Below are 20,655 nucleotides of genomic sequence, written 5' to 3'. Positions count from 1 at the left end.
TCTACCCATGGCTGTCCCTATGTCGCAGGGACCTTCAGAGTCTCAAAACGCCCACTATCCAAAATAATAGTCACTGATACCAACACGGAGTCTGACTCCAGTGTCGACTACGATGATGCAAAGTTACAGCCAAAACTGGCAGAAAAGTATTCAATATATGATTATTGTAATAAAAGATATTTCTCTATCGTCCTAGTGGATGCTGGGGTTCCTGAAAGGACCATGGGGAATAGCGGCTCCGCAGGAGACAGGGCACAAAAGTAAAGCTTTCCGATCAGGTGGTGTGCACTGGCTCCTCCCCCTATGACCCTCCTCCAAGCCAGTTAGATTTTTGTGCCCGGCCGAGAAGGGTGCAATCTAGGTGGCTCTCCTAAAGAGCTGCTTAGAAAAGTTTAGCTTAGGTTTTTTATTTTACAGTGAGTCCTGCTGGCAACAGGATCACTGCAACGAGGGACTTAGGGGAGAAGAAGTGAACTCACCTGCGTGCAGGATGGATTGGCTTCTTGGCTACTGGACATTAGCTCCAGAGGGACGATCACAGGTACAGCCTGGATGGTCACCGGAGCCTTGCCGCCGGCCCCCTTGCAGATGCTGAAGTAAGAAGAGGTCCAGAATCGGCGGCAGAAGACTCCTCAGACTTCTAAAGGTAGCGCACAGCACTGCAGCTGTGCGCCATTTTCCTCTCAGCACACTTCACACGGCAGTCACTGAGGGTGCAGGGCGCTGGGAGGGGGGGCGCCCTGGGAGGCAAAATGAATACCTATGTTGGCTAAAAATACCTCACATATAGCCTCCGGAGGCTATATGGAGATATTTAACCCCTGCCAGAATCCGTTAAGAGCGGGAGACGAGGCCGCCGAAAAAGGGGCGGGGCCTATCTCCTCAGCACACAGCGCCATTTTCCCTCACAGAAAGGCTGGAGGGAAGGCTCCCAGGCTCTCCCCTGCACTGCACTACAGAAACAGGGTTAAAACAGAGAGGGGGGGCATTAATTTGGCGATATGCTTATATATTAAGATGCTATAAGGGAAAACACTTATATAAGGTTGTCCCTATATAATTATAGCGTTTTTGGTGTGTGCTGGCAAACTCTCCCTCTGTCTCTCCAAAGGGCTAGTGGGTCCTGTCCTCTATCAGAGCATTCCCTGTGTGTGTGTGCTGTGTGTCGGTACGTGTGTGTCGACATGTAGGAGGACGATGTTGGTGAGGAGGCGGAGCAATTGCCTGTAATGGTGATGTCACTCTCTAGGGAGTCGACACCGGAATGGATGGCTTATTTAGGAAATTACGTGATAATGTCAACACGCTGCAAGGTCGGTTGACGATATGAGACGGCCGACAAACAATTAGTACCGGTCCAGACGTCTCAAAACACCGTCAGGGGTTTTAAAACGCCCGTTTACTTTAGTCGGTCGACACAGACACAGACAGGGACACTGAATCCAGTGTCGACGGTGAATAAACAAACGTATTCCTTATTAGGGCCACACGTTAAAGGCAATGAAGGAGGTGTTACATATTTCTGATACTACAAGTACCACAAAAGAGGGTATTATGTGGGATGTGAAAAAACTACCATAGTTTTTCCTGAATCAGATAAATTAAATAAAGTGTGTGATGATGCGTGGGTTCCCCCCGATAGAAAATTATGGGCGGTATACCCTTTCCCGCCAGAAGTTAGGGCGCGTTGGGAAACACCCCTTAGGGTGGATAAGGCGCTCACACGCTTATCAAAACAAGTGGCGGTACCGTCTATAGATAGGGCCGTCCTCAAGGACCAGCTGACAGGAGGCTGGAAAATATCATAAAAAGTATATACACACATACTGGTGTTATACTGCGACCAGCGATCGCCTCAGCCTGGATGTGCAGAGCTGGGGTGGCTTGGTCGGATTCCCTGACTAAAAATATTGATACCCTTGACAGGGACAGTATTTTATTGACTATAGAGCATTTAAAGGATGCATTTCTATATATGCGAGATGCACAGAGGGATATTTGCACTCTGGCATCATGAGTAAATGCGATGTCCATAACTGCCAGAAGATGTTATGGACACGACAGTGGTCAGGTGATGCAGATTCCAAACGGCACAAAGGTGTATTGCCGTATAAAGGAAGAGGAGTTATTTGGGGTCGGTCCATCGGACCTGGTGGCCACGGCAACTGCTGGAAAATCCACCGTTTTTTACCCTAAGTCACATCTCTGCAGAAAAAGACACCGTCTTTTCAGCCTCAGTCCTCTCGTCCCTATAAGATCATATCTGCCCAGGGATAGAGGAAAGGGAAGAAGACTGCAGCAGGCAGCCCATTCCCAGGAACAGAAGCGTTCCACCGCTTCTGACAAGTTCTCAGCATGGCGCTGAGACCGTACAGGACCCCTGGATCCTACAAGTAGTATCCCGGGGGTACAGATTGGAATGTCGAGACGTTTCCCCTTCGCAGGCTCCTGAAGTCTGCTTTACCAAGTCTCCCTCCGACAAGGAGGCAGTATGGGAAAAAAATTCACAAGCTGTATTCCCAGCAGGTGATAATTAAATTACCCCTCCTACTACAAGAAAAGGGGTATTATTCCACACTATATTGTGGTACTGAAGCCAGAAGGCTAGGTGAGACTTATTCTAAAAAATTTTTTTTGAACACTTACAAAGGTTCAAATCAAGATGGAGTCACTCAGAGCAGTGACAACGAACCAGGAAGAAGGGGACTATATAGTGTCCCGGGACATCAGGGATGCTTACCTCTATGTCCCAAATTTGCCCTTCTCACTAAGGGTACCTCAGGTTCGTGGTGCAGAACTGTCACTATCAGTTTCAGACGCTGCCGTTTGGATTGTCCACGGCACCCCGGGTCTTTACCAAGGTAATGGCCGAAATGATTCTTCTTCGAAGAAAAGGCGTCTTAATTATCCCTTACTTGGACGATCTCCTGATAAGGGCATAGTCCAGGGAACAGTTGGAGGTCGGAGTAGCACGATCTCGGATACTGCTACAACAGCACGGGTGGATTCTAAATATTCCAAAATCGCAGCTGATCCCGACGACACGTCTGCTGTGCCTAGGGATGATTCTGGACACAGTCCAGAAAAAGGTGTTTCTCCCGGAAGAGAAAGCCAGGGAGTTATCCGAGCTAGTCAGGAACCTCCTAAAAACAGTGCATCATTGCACAAGGGTCCTGGTAAAAATGGTGGCTTCCTACGAAGCAATTCCATTCGGCAGATTTCACGCAAGAACTTTTCAGTGGGATCTGCTGGACAAATGGTCCGGATCGCATCTTCAGATGCATCAGCGGATAACCCTATATCCAAGGACAAGGGTGTCTCTCCTGTGGTGGTTATAGAGTGCTCATCTTATAGAGAGCCGCAGATTCGGCATTCAGGATTGGATGCTGGTGACCACGGAGCCCAGCCCGAGAGGCTGGGGAGCAGTCACACAAGGAAAAAATTTCCAGGGAGTGTGATCAAGTCTGGAGACTTTTCTCCACATAAATATACTGGAGCTAAGGGTAAATTTATAATGCTCTAAGCTTAGCAAGACCTCTGCTTCAAGGTCAGCCGGTATTGATCCAGTGGGAAAAACATCACGGCAGTCGCCCACGTAAACAGACAGGGCGACACAAGAAGCAGGAGGGCAATGGGAAAAAAACTGCAAGGACTTTTCGCTGGGCGGAAAATCATGTGATAGCACTGTCAGCAGTGTTTCATCCCGGGAATGGAAACTGGGAAGCAGACTTCCTCAGCAGGCACGACCTCCACCCGGGAGAGTGGAAACTTCATCGGGAAGTTTTTTCCACATGATTGTAAACCGTTGTGAAATACCAAAGGTGGACATGATGGCGTCCCGTCTGAACAAAAAACGGGACAGGTATTGCGCCAGGTCAAGAGACCCTCAGGCAATAGCTGTGGACGTTCTGGTAACACCGTGGGTGTACCAGTCGGTGTATGTGTTCCCTCCTCTGCTTCTCATACCTAAGGTGCTGAGAATTATAAGACGTAGAGGAGTAAGAACTATACTCATGGCTCCGGATTGGCCAAGAAGGACTTGGTACCCGGAACTTCAAGAGATGCTTACAGAGGTCTTATGGCCTCTGCCGCTAAGAAGGGACTTGCTTCAGCAAGTACCATGTCTGTTCCAAGACTTACCGCAGCTGCGTTTGTCGGCATGGCGGTGGAAAGCCGGATCCTAAGGGAAAAAGGCATTCCGGAAGAGGTCATTCCTACCCTGGTCAAAGCCAGAAAGGAGGTGACCGCACAACATTATCACCAAATGTGGCGAAAATGTTGCGTGGTGTGAGGCCAGGAAGGCCCCACAAAGAAATTTCAACTCGGTCGTTTCCTGCATTTCCTGCAAACAGGAGTGTCTATGGGCCTCAAATTGGGGTCCATTAAGGTTCAAATTTCGGCCCTGTCGATTTTCTTCCAGAAAGAATTGGCTTCAGTTCCTGAAGTCTAGAAATTTGTCAAGGGAGTATTGCATATACAACCCCCTTTTGTGCCTCCAGTGGCACTGTGGGATCTCAACGTAGTTCTGGGATTCCTCAAATCACATTGGTTTACAACCAGTCAAATCTGTGGATTTGAAGCATCTCACATGAAAAGTGACCATGCTCTTGGCCCTGGCCTGGACCAGGCGAGTGTCAAATTGGCGGTTTTTTCTCAAAAAAGCCCATATCTGTTTGTCCATTCGGACAGGGCAGAGCTGCGGACTCGTCCCCAGTTCTCTCCCTAAGGTGGTGTCAGTGTTTCACCTGAACCAGCTTATTGTGGTGCCTTGCACCTACTAGGGACTTGGAGGACTCCAAGTTGCTAGATGTTGTCAGGGCCCTGAAAATATGTTCCAGGACGGCTGGAGTCAGGAAAACTGACTTGCTGTTATCCTGTATGCACCCAACAAACTGGGTGCTCTTGCTTCTAAGCATACTATTGCTAGTTGGATGTGTAATACAATTCAGCTTGCACATTCTGTGGCAGGCCTGCCACAGCCAAAATATGTAAAGGCCCATTCCACAAGGAAGGTGGGCTCATCTTGGGCGGCTGCCCGAGGGGTCTCGGCTTTACAACTTTGCCGAGCAGCTACTTGGTCAGGGGCAAACACGTTTGCTAAATTCTACAAATTTGATACCCTGGCTAAGGAGGACCTGGAGTTCTCTCATTCGGTGCTGCAGAGTCATCCGCACTCTCCCGCCCGTTTGGGAGCTTTGGTATAATCCCCATGGTCCTTTCAGGAACCCCAGCATCCACTAGGACGATAGAGAAAATAAGAATTTACTTACCGATAATTCTATTTCTCGGAGTCCGTAGTGGATGCTGGGCGCCCATCCCAAGTGCGGATTATCTGCAATACTTGTACATAGTTACAAAAATCGGGTTATTATTGTTGTGAGCCATCTTTTCAGAGGCTCCGCTGTTATCATACTGTTAACTGGGTTCAGATCACAAGTTGTACGGTGTGATTGGTGTGGCTGGTATGAGTCTTACCCGGGATTCAAAATTCCTCCCTTATTGTGTACGCTCGTCCGGGCACAGTACCTAACTGGCTTGGAGGAGGGTCATAGGGGGAGGAGCCAGTGCACACCACCTGATCGGAAAGCTTTACTTTTGTGCCCTGTCTCCTGCGGAGCCGCTATTCCCCATGGTCCTTTCAGGAACCCCAGCATCCACTACGGACTCCGAGAAATAGAATTATCGGTAAGTAAATTCTTATTTTTGCACATCACTGATGACCCATCTGTCCCTGACACGAGGGTACACATGTTTAAGGGGAAGAAAGCTGACATAACATTTCCCCCCTCTCATGAACCAAATGAATTGTGTGAAAAAGAGCGGGAATCTCCAGACAAACTGCAGTTTCCCAAAAGAATTCTCATGGCGTATCCTTTCCCTGCTAGGGCCAGGATACAATGGGAATCCTCCCCTAGGGTGGACAAGGCGTTGACACGTTTCCCCAAAAGGTAGCGCTGACATACCAAGATACAGCTACCCTCAGGGATCCTGCAGATAGCATGCAGAAAAGTACTTTTGAAGTCCATTTACACACATTCTGGTACACTACTCAGACCGGCGATTGTGTCGGCAGGGGTTTATAGCGCTGTAGCAGCATGGACAGATACCTTATCAGCGGAGATTGAAACCTTAGATAAGGATACCATGTTTTTGACCCTAGGATATATAAAAGATGCTGTCTTATATATGACATGCTCAAAAAGACATTGGTCTACTGGGTTCTAGAGTCAACGCTATGTCGATTTCTGCTAGACGTGTCCTGTGGAACATGCAATGGACAGGTGATGCAGACTAAAAGAGGCATCTGGAGGTTTTACCTTACAAGGGTGAGGAATTGTGTGGAGAAGGGCTCTCGGACCTGGTCTCCACAGCTATAGCTGGTAAATCTGATCTTTTGCCTTATATTCCCTCACAGCCTAAGAAAGCACGACATTATCAAATGCAGTCCTTTCGGTCGCAAAAAAACAAAGTACGAGGAGCGTCCTTTCTTACCAGAGGTAAGGGCGCAGGGCACAGCTAGTTCCCAGGAACAGAAGTCTTCCCCGGCCTCTACTAAATCCACCGCATGACGCTGGGGCTCCGCTAAGGGAGTCCGCCCCAGTGGGAGCACGTCTTCGACTCTTCAGCCACATCTGAGTTCACTCACAGGTGTATCCCTGGGCAATAGAAATTGTTTCTCAGGGTTACAAGCTGGAATTCGAAGAGGTGCCTCCTCGCCGGTTTTCCTTATCGGCCCTACCGGCTTCTCCCCCAGAAAGGGAGATAATATTAAATACAATTCACACATTGTATCTCCAACAGGTGGTGCTCAAGGTTCCCCTCCTTCAACAAGGAAGGGGATATTACTCAACCTTGGCTGTAGTCCCGAAACCGTACGGTTCGGTCAGACCTATTTTAAAATTAAAATCTCTGAACCTATACTTGAAAAGGTTCAAATTCAAAGTGGAATCGCTCAGAGCGATCATCGCCAGCCTGGAAGAGGGGGGATTTTATGGTGTATCTAGACATAAAGGCTGCATACCTTCATGTTCCCATTTATCCACCCCATCAGGCGTACCTGAGAATTATGGTACAGTATTGTCATTACCAATTTCAGGGTAATTGGCGGAAATGATGGTGCTCCTACGCAAGCAAGGAGTCACAATTATCCCATACTTGGACGATCTCCTAATAAGGGCGAGATCAAAAGAGCAGTTGTTGAACAGCGTGTCACTTTCGCTGAAGGTGTCACAGCAACTCGGCTTGATTCTCAATATCCCGAAGTCACAGTTGGTTCCTATGACTCGTCTGCCCTTCTTGGGTATGATTCTGAATACGGACTAGAATGGGTTTATCTTCCGATAGAGAAGGCCCAGGAACTAATGACTCTGGTAAAAAAAAACCTATTAAAGCCAAAACAGGTGTCAGTGCATCACTGCACTCGGGTCCTGGGAAAGATGGTGGCATCTTACGGGGCCATTCCCTTCGGCAGGTTCCATGCGAGGACTTTCCAATGGGATCTACGGAACAAGTGGTCCGGATCACATCTACAGATGCATCAGTTAATCACCCTGTCCCCTAGGGCCAGGTTGTCTCTCCTATGGTGGCTGCAGAGTGCTCACCTTCTGCAGGGTCGCAGGTTCGCCATCCAGGACTGGATTCTGGTAGCCACGGACGCGAGCCTCTTAGGTGTGGGAGCAACTTCCAAGGTCTTTGGGTCAAGTCAAAAAACTTTAATTCAAATCAACATCCTGGAGCTGAGGGCCATATATAACGCCCTTCGGCAAGCGGAAACATTGCTTCGCGACCTACCGGTTCTGATCCAGTCAGACAACATCACCGCAGTGGCTCATGTAAACCGCCAAGGCGGCACAAAGAGCAGAGTGGAAATGGCAGAAGCCACCAGGATTCTCCGCTGGGCGGGAAATCATGTAAGCGCATTTTCAGCAGTTCATTCCGGGAGTTGACAACTGAAAAGCAGACTTCCTCAGCAAACACGACCTGCATCCAAGAGAGGACTTCTTTAGGAAGCCTTCGCACAGATTGCAAGTCAGTGGGAACTGCCACAGATGGACATGATGGCGTCCAGCCTCAACAAGAAGCTACAGAGGTATTGCACCAGGTCAAGAGACCCTCAGGCAGTAGCTGTAGATGCCCTAGTGACACGGTGGGTGTTCCAGTTGGTCTATGTATTTCCCCCTCTTCCTCTCATACCCAAGGTGTTGAGGATAATAAGAAAAAGAGGAGTGAGAACAATCCTCATTGTTCCAGATTGGCCACGAAGGACCTGGTATCCTGATCTGCAGGAAATGCTCACAGAAGATCCGTGGCCTCTTCCTCTAAGACAGGACCGGTTGCAACAGGGGCCATGTCTATTCCAAGACTTACCGTGGCTGCGTTGGACGGCATGGCGGTAGAACACCAGATCCTAGCGGATAAGGGTATTCCGGATGAGGTCATTCCTACACTAATAAAGGCTAGGAAGGACATGACATCTAAACATTATCACCGTATATGGCGAAAATGTTTCTTGGTGTGAGGCCAGGAATGCTCCTATGGAAGAATTCCATCTGGGCCGTTTCCTTCACTTCCTGCAAACTGGAGTGAATTTCGGCCTAAAATTAGGATCTATTAAGGTTCAGATTTCGGCCTTATCCATTTTCTTTCAAAAGGAATTGGCCTCTCTCCCTGAAGTACAAACTTTTGTGAAGGGAGTACTGCATATTCAGCCTCCTTTTATACCTCCGGTGACGCCTTGGGACCTTAACGTGGTGTTAAGTTTCATTAAGTCACACTGGTTTGAACCACTTAAAACGGTGGAGTTGAAAAATCTCACTTGGAAGGTGGTCATGTTATTAGCCTTGGCTTCGCATAGGCGAGTGTCGGAATTAGCGGCTTTATCACATAAAAGCCCCTATCTGGTTTTCCATATGGATAGAGCGGAATTGCGGACCCGTCCTCAATTCCTGCCAAAAGTGGTTTTATCCTTTCATATGAACTATTGTGGTGCCTGTGGCTACGCGTGACTTGGAGGATCCATAGTCCCTTGATGTGGTCAGGGCTTTGAAAATTTACGTCACCAGATCGGCTACAGTCAGAAAAACAGAAGCACGGTTTGTCATGTATGCAACCAACAAGATTGGTGCCCCTGCTTCAAAGTAGACTATTGCTCGCTGGATCTGTAACACGATTCAGCAGGCGCATTCTTCGGCTGGATTGCCGTTGCCTAAATCGGTCAAGGCCCATTCCACTAGGAAGGTGGGCTCTTCTTGGGCGGCTGCCAGAGGGGTCTCTGCGCTACAGCTGTGCCGAGCAGCTACTTGGTCGGGTTCAAACTCCTTTGCAAAGTTCTATAAGTTTGATACCCTGGCTGAGGAGGACCTCCTGTTTGCTCAATCGGTGCTGCAGAGTCATCCGCACTCTCCCGTCCGTTTGGGAGCTTTGGTATAATCCCCATGGTCCTTACGGAGTCCCCAGCATCCTCTAGGACGTAAGAGAAAATAAGATTTTAGACCTACCGGTAAATCTTTTTCTCGTAGTCCGTAGAGGATGCTGGGTGCCCGTCCCAAGTGCGGACTACTTCTACAAGACTTGTATATGGTTATTGCTTAAATAAGGGTTATGTTATAGTTTCATCGGTCTTGGACTGATGCTATGTCGTTTTCATACTATTAACTGGATAGTATATCACAAGTTATACGGTGTGGCTGGTATGACTCTTGCCCTTAGATTAACAAAAATCCTTTCCTCGTACTGTCAGTCTCCTCTGGGCACAGTTTCTCTAACTGAGGTCTGGAGGAGGGGCATAGAGGGAGGAGCCAGTGCACACCAGATCTAAAGTCTTTCTTAAATTGCCCATGTCTCCTGCAGAGCCTGTCTATCCCCATGGTCCTTACGGAGTCCCCAGCATCCTACGGACTACGAGAAAAAGATTTACTGGTAGGTCTAAAATCTTATTTTTGTTAACTTTTTTTTAATTTTACATTTACTTGAGCAGGCAGTGAGTGAGCGCTGGAGGCACCCTCGCTCCAGCGATCCCCAGTGCTGGCAACTGAGTCTGACCTTAGCCGGGCTCCAGCACACACAGTAGGGAAGCTGTGGCCAGATGCATCGGGGACAATATTCTGGAGCACTGAGCAGTCTACACAGGTCTTTGCCTAGCTCTGCCACTCCTCCAGCATCGACCAGTCCAGATGCAGTCCAATTACATAAACCATCAGGGCGGCACCATGAAGGAGGTGAGTCGCATTTTTCAGTGGACGGAGCATCCTCTTCCAGCTCTGTCGGTAGTCTACATCCCAGGGCCCAGAATTGGGACCTAGACTTCCTGAGCCGACAGATATTCACTTGGGTGAGTAGCCCTACACCTGTACGTCTTTCTACTCCTGGATCTTAGCTGGGGCTTGCCAGACATCAACATGATGGCATCTCGGCACGACAACAAGCTGCCTACTGATCGTGTACTAGGAATCCTGAAGCTCTCCTGGTGGATGCCATAACTATTCGGTGGACTTTCTCTATCATGTACACCTTCCCTCCATTCTCACTGATTCTGCGGTTTCTCCGCAAGATGTAGTTGGAGGGAGTCACAATGACCCAGATTGGGTTCGACAGGATTGGTATGTGGATCTTCTAGGCCTCTCCATCGACGCTCCGCTACGTCTTCCTATACGGCCGAATCTTCTATCTCAGGGCCTGTGCTTCCATCCAGATTTTGCCCGTCTCACTTTGACAGGGTGGATCTTGAGACATCTGTCCTGAGACTTAAAAGTATTGCATGGTCTGTCATTCATACCATGCTCGAGGCTTCAACCCAAGTTTGTTCCAGATCTTGCAAGTACTGTCTTTCTTGTAGGAGGGTCTGGATTTCGTCCTCCGCCTTTCCTAGTTAAAAGTGCAGGTTTCAGCCATTTCTCTGACGTCCTAGTGGATGCTGGGAACTCTGTAAGGACCATGGGAATAGCGGCTCCGCAGGAGACTGGGCACAAAAAGTAAAAGCTTTAGACTAGCTGGTGTGCACTGGCTCCTCCCCCTATGACCCTCCTCCAAGCCTCAGTTAGATTTTTGTGCCCGAACGAGAAGGGTGCAAGCTAGGTGGCTCTCCTGAGCTGCTTAGAAGTAAAAGTTTAAATAGGTTTTTTATTTTCAGTGAGTCCTGCTGGCAACAGGCTCACTGCATCGTGGGACTAAGGGGAGAAGAAGCGAACTCACCTGACTGCAGAGTGGATTGGGCTTCTTGGCTACTGGACATTAGCTCCAGAGGGACGATCACAGGTTCAGCCCGGATGGGTCCCGGAGCCGCGCCGCCGGCCCCCTTACAGAGCCAGAAGAGCGAAGAGGTCCGGAGAAAGCGGCGGCAGAAGACGTTCCTGTCTTCAAATAAGGTAGCGCACAGCACTGCAGCTGTGCGCCATTGCTCTCAGCACACTTCACACTCCGGTCACTGAGGGTGCAGGGCGCTGGGGGGGAGCGCCCTGAGACGCAATAAAAACGATATAAAAACCTTATATGGCTAAAAAAAATGCATCACATATAGCTCCTGGGCTATATGGATGCATTTATCCCCTGCCAGTTTCCTGAAAAAAGCGGGAGAAAAGGCCGCCGTGAAGGGGGCGGAGCCTTTATCCTCAGCACACAAGCGCCATTTTCTTTCACAGCTCCGCTGGAAGGACGGCTCCCTGACTCTCCCCTGCAGTCCTGCACTACAGAAACAGGGTAAAACAGAGAGGGGGGCACTATTGGCAGCTAATATATAAATACAGCAGCTATAACAGGGAGTAACACTTATATAAGGTTATCCCTGTATATATATAGCGCTCTGGTGTGTGCTGGCAAACTCTCCCTCTGTCACCCCAAAGGGCTAGTTGGGTCCTGTCCTCTATCAGAGCATTCCCTGTGTGTGTGCTGGGTGTCGGTACGATTGTGTCGACATGTATGAGGAGGAAAATGATGTGGAAGCAGAGCAATTGCCTGTGTTAGTGATGTCACCCCCTAGGGAGTCGACACCTGACTGGATGGTAGTAATTAAAGAATTACGTGACCATGTCAGCACTTTGCAAAAAACTGTTGACGACATGAGACAGCCGACAAATCAATTAGTGCCTGTTCAGGCGTCTCAGACACCGTCAGGGGCGCTAAAACGCCCGTTACCTCAGATGGTCGACACAGACCCTGACATGGATACTGAATCCAGTGTCGACGGTGACGAGACAAACGTAATGTCCAGTAGGGCCACACGTTACATGATCACGGCAATGAAGGAGGCATTGAACATTTCTGACACTACAAGTACCACAAAAAAGGGTATTATGTGGGGTGTGAAAAAACTACCAGTGGTTTTTCCTGAGTCAGATGAATTAAATGAGGTGTGTGATAAAGCGTGGGTTTCCCCCGATAAAAAACTGCTGATTTCTAATAAATTATTGGCACTATACCCTTTCCCGCCAGAGGTTAGGGCACGTTGGGAAACACCCCCTAGGGTAGATAAGGCGCTCACACGCTTATCAAAACAAGTGGCGTTACCGTCTCCTGATACGGCCGCTCTCAAGGAACCAGCTGATAGAAGGCTGGAAAATATCTTAAAAGGTATATACACACATACCGGTGTTATACTGCGACCAGCGATCGCCTCAGCCTGGATGTGCAGCGCTGGAGTGGCTTGGTCGGATTCCCTGACTGAAAATATTGATACCCTGGATAGGGACAGTATATTATTAACTATAGAGCATTTAAAGGATGCATTACTATATATGCGAGATGCACAGATGGATATTTGCACCCTGGCATCTAGAGTAAGTGCGATGTCCATTTCTGCCAGAAGAACGTTATGGACGCGACAGTGGTCAGGTGATGCGGATTCCAAACGACATATGGAAGTATTGCCGTATAAAGGGGAGGAGTTATTTGGGGTCGGTCTATCGGACCTGGTGGCCACGGCAACGGCTGGAAAATCCACCTTTTTACCCCAGGTCACCTCTCAGCAGAAAAAGACACCGTCTTTTCAAACCCAGTCCTTTCGTCCCTATAAGGGCAAGAGGGAAAAAGGCCGCTCGTTCCTGCCCCGGGGCAGAGGAAGGGGAAAAAGACTGCACCATGCAGTCTCTTCCCAAGAGCAGAAGCCCTCCCCCGCTTCTGCCAAGTCCTCAGCATGACGCTGGGGCTCTGCAAGCAGACTCGGGCACGGTGGGGGGCCGTCTCAAGAATTTCAGCGCGCAGTGGGCTCACTCGCAAGTGGACCCCTGGATCCTGCAGGTAGTATCACAGGGGTACAAATTGGAATTCGAGACGTCTCCCCCTCGCCGGTTCCTGAAGTCTGCTCTACCAACGTCTCCCTCCGACAGGGAGGCAGTATTGGAAGCTATTCACAAGCTGTATTCCCAGCACGTGATAATCAAGGTACCCCTCCTACAACAGGAAAAGGGGTATTATTCCACGCTGTTTGTGGTACCGAAGCCGGACGGCTCGGTGAGACCAATTGTAAATCTAAAATCTTTGAACACTTACATAAAAAGGTTCAAATTCAAGATGGAGTCACTCAGAGCAGTGATAGCGAACCTGGAAGAAGGGGACTATATGGTATCTCTAGACATCAAGGATGCTTATCTCCATGTCCCAATCTACCCTTCTCACCAAGGGTACCTCAGGTTTGTGATTCAAAACTGTCATTATCAGTTTCAGACGCTGCCGTTTGGATTGTCCACGGCACCACGGGTCTTTACCAAGGTAATGGCCGAAATTATGATTCTTCTTCGAAGAAAAGGCGTATTAATTATCCCTTACTTGGACGATCTCCTGATAAGGGCAAGGTCCAGGGAACAGTTAGAGGTCGGAGTAGCACTATCTCAGGTAGTGCTACGTCAGCACGGGTGGATTCTAAATATCCCAAAATCACAGCTGATTCCAACAACACGTCTACTGTTCCTGGGGATGATTCTGGACACAGTCCAGAAAAAGGTGTTTCTCCCGGAGGAGAGGGCCAGGGAGTTATCCGAGCTAGTCAGGAACCTCCTAAAACCAGGACAAGTGTCAGTGCATCAGTGCACGAGAGTCCTGGGAAAAATGGTGGCTTCTTACGAAGCGATTCCATTCGGAAGATTCCATGCAAGAACTTTTCAGTGGGATCTGCTGGACAAATGGTCCGGATCGCATCTTCAGATGCATCAGCGGATAACCCTATCTCCAAGGACAAGGGTATCTCTCCTGTGGTGGTTACAGAAGGCTCATCTTCTAGAGGGCCGCAGATTCGGCATTCAGGATTGGATGCTGGTAACCATGGATGCCAGCCTGAGAGGCTGGGGAGCAGTCACACAGGGAAGAAATTTCCAGGGCTTGTGGTCAAGCATGGAAACGTCTCTTCCCATAAATATCCTAGAGCTAAGGGCCATTTACAATGCCCTAAGTCAAGCAAGGCCTCTGCTTCAGGGTCAACCGGTATTGATCCAGTCGGACAACATCACGGCGGTCGCCCACGTAAACAGACAGGGCGGCACAAGAAGCAGGAGGGCAATGGCAGAAGCTGCAAGGATTCTCCGCTGGGCGGAAAATCATGTGATAGCACTGTCAGCAGTGTTCATTCCGGGAGTGGACAACTGGGAAGCAGACTTCCTCAGCAGACACGACCTCCACCCGGGGGAGTGGGGACTTCATCCAGAAGTCTTCCAAGTGATTGTAAACCGTTGGGAAAAACCAAAGGTGGACATGATGGCGTCCCGTCTCAACAAGAAACTGGACAGATATTGCGCCAGGTCAAGGGACCCTCAGGCAATAGCGGTGGACGCTCTGGTAACTCTGTGGGTGTTCCAGTCGGTATATGTGTTCCCTCCTCTTCCTCTCATACCAAAAGTACTGAGAATCATAAGAAGGAGAGGAGTAAGAACGATACTCGTGGCTCCGGATTTGCCAAGAAGAACTTGGTACCCGGAGCTGCAAGAGATGCTCACGGAGGACCCGTGGCCTCTACCTCTAAGGAAGGACCTGCTCCAGCAGGGACCTTGTCTGTTCCAAGACTTACCGCGGCTGCGTTTGACGGCATGGCGGTTGAACGCCGGATCCTGAAGGAAAAAGGCATTCCAGATGAAGTCATCCCTACCCTGATCAAGGCCAGGAAGGATGTAACTGCAAAACATTATCATCGCATTTGGCGAAAATATGTTGCGTGGTGTGAGGCCAAGAAGGCCCCTACGGAGGAATTTCAACTGGGTCGTTTCCTACATTTCCTGCAAGCAGGATTGTCTATGGGCCTAAAATTAGGATCCATTAAGGTTCAAATTTCGGCCCTGTCGATCTTCTTCCAGAAAGAACTGGCTTCAGTGCCTGAAGTTCAGACGTTTGTCAAAGGGGTACTGCATATACAGCCTCGTTTTGTGCCTCCAGTGGCACCTTGGGATCTCAATGTAGTTTTAGGGTTCCTAAAATCACATTGGTTTGAACCACTTGCCACAGTGGATTTGAAATATCTCACATGGAAAGTGGTAATGTTGTTGGCCCTGGCTTCAGCCAGGCGCGTATCAGAATTGGCGGCTTTATCCTATAAAAGCCCTTACCTGATATTTCATTCGGATAGGGCGGAATTGAGGACTCGTCCTCAATTTCTCCCTAAGGTGGTTTCAGCGTTTCACATGAATCAACCTATTGTGGTACCTGTGGCTACTAGGGACTTGGAGGACTCCAAGTTGCTGGACGTAGTCAGGGCCCTGAAAATATATGTTTCCAGGACGGCTGGAGTCAGAAAATCTGACTCGCTGTTTATACTGTATGCACCCAACAAGCTGGGTGCTCCTGCTTCTAAGCAGACGATTGCTCGTTGGATTTGTAGTACAATTCAACTTGCACATTCTGTGGCAGGCCTGCCACAGCCAAAATCTGTAAAAGCCCATTCCACAAGGAAGGTGGGCTCATCTTGGGCGGCTGCCCGAGGGGTCTCGGCTTTACAACTTTGCCGAGCAGCTACTTGGTCAGGGGCAAACACGTTTGCTAAATTCTACAAATTTGATACCCTGGCTGAGGAGGACCTGGAGTTCTCTCATTCGGTGCTGCAGAGTCATCCGCACTCTCCCGCCCGTTTGGGAGCTTTGGTATAATCCCCATGGTCCTTACGGAGTTCCCAGCATCCACTAGGACGTCAGAGAAAATAAGAATTTACTTACCGATAATTCTATTTCTCATAGTCCGTAGTGGATGCTGGGCGCCCATCCCAAGTGCGGATTGTCTGCAATACTTGTGTATAGTTATTGTTACAAAACAAATCGGGTTGTTTATTGTTGGAAGCCATCTTTTCAGAGGCTCCTACGGTTATCATACTGTTAACTGGGTTCAGATCACGAGTTGTACGGTGTGATTGGTGTGGCTGGTATGAGTCTTACCCGGGATTCAAGATCCTTCCTTATTATGTACGCTCGTCCGGGCACAGTATCTTAACTGAGGCTTGGAGGAGGGTCATAGGGGGAGGAGCCAGTGCACACCAGCTAGTCTAAAGCTTTTACTTTTTGTGCCCAGTCTCCTGCGGAGCCGCTATTCCCATGGTCCTTACGGAGTTCCCAGCATCCACTACGGACTATGAGAAATAGAATTATCGGTAAGTAAATTCTTATTTTCTGTCCTATTCCACCGGCAGATTGTGATGATGCTTCATGTATGGACTTTTTTTTACAGGGTGTCCTCCATTTGTTCCCCTGATGGCTCATTCGAACTACTTTGGTACTTCAGGCTCTCCGTCATTTCCCTTTGAGCCTTTGGGCACAGTATACTTAAGTGGGAAAGAGTGTTCCTCACCATCGTATCAATCTGTAGAGCGCCTTGCCCTGTTGCTCACCTTTTTTCTTTTTCATTTGGACTGGGCTGTAATTAGATGTGAAATCTGGAAACTTACTTAGGGAAGCAGCCTAAATCACATCAACCAGGAGATTGTGGTCCCTTCTTTCCAAGTATCGGAGTCTCTCTGTAGACGAGCTTTCCGTAGAATGGATTCTCTGTCCTGTGTGACACAAATGGGGCTGGCCGGCTACTAAGCAGACTTTGGCCAGATGGCTCAGTTTGGCAGTACAGCATGGCTGAGCTTTGGTCCTCTGCCCATACATTCATCAGGTTCTATTCTTTTGACTACTTTACCTCCGTGGATGCGACCTTTGGGCGGTTGGATCTTGCGCAGCTCAGGAGTATCCACCCCCTTGGGGGATAGCTTTGGGACGTTTCTATGTTCCCTATGGCTGATAAAGAAAATATTTTTGTTATTAAATCCTTTTCTTCGAATCCATAGGGAACACGGGGTGCCCACCTTGACTCACCTGGCTGGTGGGAGTTTTGTGGTGTTGCTGGTTAATTTTCCCATTCACTGTGTGTTTTTGAAAAGCAGTGTGCCGGTCTTCTCCTTCCTCTTGCTCCTTGCCTTGGGCTTGTTAATTTAGCTGAATGTCTGTGGCTGGGGGCAGGGTATCGAGGAGAGGGAGCCTAGGCTGCTGGGAAAGAAAGCTTAACTGTTTGGTGCCCAGACTCCAGCTCACCAGCCTATAACCAATGTTATTCCTGTGTTCCCTGTGCATTGGAAGAAAAGAATTTTACAGGTAAGATCTTAATCTCTTGGGTGGTTTTTTTTTTTTTTTTTTTTTTTTTTAACTTGGCATTAAACTGACTTTGATAAAAACACAAAATGGAGGGATTACTTAACCAGTGCTCCTTAGTAGATTCACTATCCAGTTAGTTCCAAGTTTTTGTCTCCATTTTAGGAAGTTTCCTAAAACGGAGACAAATACTTGACATTAACTGGATACTGAATCTACTAAGGAGCACTGGTTAAGTAATCCCTCCATTTTATGCTTTTATTGCACTATTGGTGGAGGATACCTTTAAGGAGTGTTTAGCTGACAGGCTGCTTCTTTGCGCACAAAGTTATTTCTCAGCTTCTATTTTTTAAACTGACTTTGGTGAGCCTGCATGCTTTTCTGTGTTCTTTGGTTGTGAAAAAAGTCTACAAATGAAGAAGCCTTTAGTGGTGCACTTAGCATGATTTGACACTGCACATGTACCAACCTCCTGTATGGTAAGATTAAGCTACTAGTTGTCCTCTCCAAAGGCATGGCACCAACCTAATGCGGGTCATACATCTATATGGGCCTGTTCCCTGATGACTACCAGAACGGATGATCAGTGTGCTCCGATTTGATGGGGGATCGGCAAAATACAGCCTGACTCAGCGAATTAATAATTTCCAACATGGGGATTCTGGTGATCTGTATTCGGAGGAATGTCTCGGTCTTGCAAGGTGTCAGCTATACCTATGTGTGTTCACTTGCACTCTGAAAAACTGTGCACTATTCTAACTAAATAAATACTGCTCCATTTGTAGATTATGAAGTATAATGTTGGTATAAAACGTTCTTCAGTAAACTTCCCAGCTTTTGTTTTTAATATGTGCTTATTCACTGTCTTTACTATATACAATTCTTTTATCCTTCCACAGTGTGTCGTTTGACCGTGTCTCAGACATTAACTTCTCTCTCAATGCAAATGAGAGCGTAAGTATAACCTTACCAGAACTGCAAATTCTACTGTAAATACTTTGCTCTTTACATGCTTGGGTTACATTTTAATAAAGTCCCCCATGATCCTACATTGCCATTGACTATTGTTTGAGATCTGCTGCGTTAATGCTCCTGGGTGTATAGGGTTTTCGTTTGGTTGGTCTATCTAAGATATTTATTTTTTGTCATCGGACCTCTTGTAACCTAATTTTAGAAAGAGAAGAAAAAAAAATCTAAATCAGGATCGTTGTATGTAACTAGAAAATACATGATATTATATCACGCGTTGGCCATGGCTGTTAGTCGTGAACCATATGAATTTTACATGCATGGAACAGAACTTTTATTCCTGGGCTCGCCTCAACCAGGTGTGTTCAAGCCTTGACAGGTTTATTTTAAAATCAGTTGCTTGTACACCTCCTTTCACATCATCAAGGTCAGAAAGGTGGAGATCTCCTCCTCATCCTTCTGGTGCATCTCCTCTTAAGGTCCACCTGAGGTAGCAGCTGGTTTGCATCTCAGCCATCGCGTTTTGGACTGGGTCCCTTCTCATGGTGAGACAGCCTCACCACATTGGACATGCCCAATCTCATCTGATCTTGGAAGCTAAGCAGTGTTGGGCCTGGTTATTTACTTATTAACAGTTTTATAGCGCAGCTTATTCCGTTGCGCTTTACAATTAGAACAAAACTGGTTAAAAACAGACATAGAGTTAGGAAGGCCCTGCTCACAAGCTTACAATCAATAGGGAAATATGCATTGATACACAAGGATAGATAATACCTATTGTATAATGGTCCACCAGATTGCTAGGTTTTTAATGGGTTGTATGATATGATCACCCAGCAACTGTTGGCCAAGGGTCAGGAGGGTGTGAGAGTAAAGAAAGACCAGATGTGTGAGGTTGTGTAGTGTACAGAGGGGATGTAATTAGATAGGGTAGCGTGTAGTTTCCCTTCGTGGAGAGGACCTTTCCCATAAGCCCCTGGGTACATGTCACAAACTATTTTTGGAGTAGCAACCTGTGGCGAGCAATGCAGAAGGAGACAGAGCACGAAGCGTGGTGAGCGTCCAATGGTGCATAGAAAAAAAAATAACCTCAAACGAACGGAGAAAACATTTAGGTGCTGGAAAGGCAGAAGTTCTCTCCTGCCCTCGTTATGTCCCTTCCAGGTCCTGATCACGAAGGTAACAGACACAACCAATTAGATAGGGAAGCACTGAAGGTTTATATGCGTGGGTCTGGAACTTGATAGGCTTGTCTGAAGAGGTGAGTTTTCAAGGAACGATTAAACTGAGAGAGGTAACTAAGATGAGGTGGAATCAGAAACGAGCACTGAAGGAGCGATTAGATAAGTAGGATTAGAACCAAAAAAGGGCTGTGTCCTGAAGACCTAGGGATTGTAGTATTTGCATTGAGGAGAGTGGTCAAAAGCAGCAGAGAGGATCAAGGAGGATAAGTAGTGAGTAATGGCCTTTAGATTTAGCAGTGACCAAATCATTCACTACCTTAGTCAGTGCTGTCTCTGTGGCGTGTTGGGCACGAAATCCTGACTGAAGTGGGTCCAGTAAGCTGTGTGAGTTAAAGTGTGTGAGGAGAGTGTAGGCAAGTCTCTCAAGTAGCTTGGAGGGGCATGGGAGCAGAGAGATGGGACGGTAGTTTGAGAGAGAGTTAGGGTCAGTATCTTGTGATTTCAGAATGGGAGTAATCACTGCATGCTTGTACAGAGAAGGAAAGATATCAGTAGACAGAGAGATTACAGATTTTAGTTAAGGTTTGGATAAGCACAGCAGACAGAGCTTTACTAATTTGTGAGGGTATATTGTCAAGGGGAGAGGTAGTAGAGTAGGCGGATGAGAAGAGTGCAGATACTTGTTAGTACTTGGATGGAAGACCACCTGGGAATACCAGGTGATGTAGGTCAGACACTTTGATAAAGGACCCAGTTTGAAATGCTTTGGAGGAACAAACCAGCTTGATCACCCTGGTTGAAGTGAGCCCAGGTATAAAAGTACTGTTCCATGCATTTAGAACTTGTATGGTTCCTGACTAACAGCAGCTGTTAACTAACTGAACTTGAAAGAAATACGTGAAAGGGTCAACGCTTGGGGCCCCCTCCCAACCCCTTTTATTTCTCTGACGTCCTAAGTGGATGCTGGG

General features: G+C 47.9%; 1 protein-coding gene across 11 annotated transcripts in view; it reads left to right on the top strand.

Annotated features, from left to right (window-relative positions):
• Nucleotides 1-20,655, top strand: part of PPP6R3 (protein phosphatase 6 regulatory subunit 3) — a 318,072-nt gene that overhangs the window by 236,284 nt on the left and 61,133 nt on the right. For all 11 annotated transcript variants that reach the window (XM_063944360.1, XM_063944362.1, XM_063944364.1 and 8 more), the window contains one exon: nt 18,434-18,488. In XM_063944360.1, the coding sequence (XP_063800430.1) occupies nt 18,434-18,488 (55 nt within the window). The remainder of the gene's footprint in view (nt 1-18,433; nt 18,489-20,655) is intronic.

The sequence above is a fragment of the Pseudophryne corroboree genome, chromosome 11 (assembly GCF_028390025.1).
Source record: "Pseudophryne corroboree isolate aPseCor3 chromosome 11, aPseCor3.hap2, whole genome shotgun sequence".
Taxonomy (NCBI): domain Eukaryota; kingdom Metazoa; phylum Chordata; class Amphibia; order Anura; family Myobatrachidae; genus Pseudophryne; species Pseudophryne corroboree.
The sequence above is the reverse complement of the archived record's forward strand: the minus strand, read 5'-3'. Positions and strand labels throughout refer to the sequence as shown.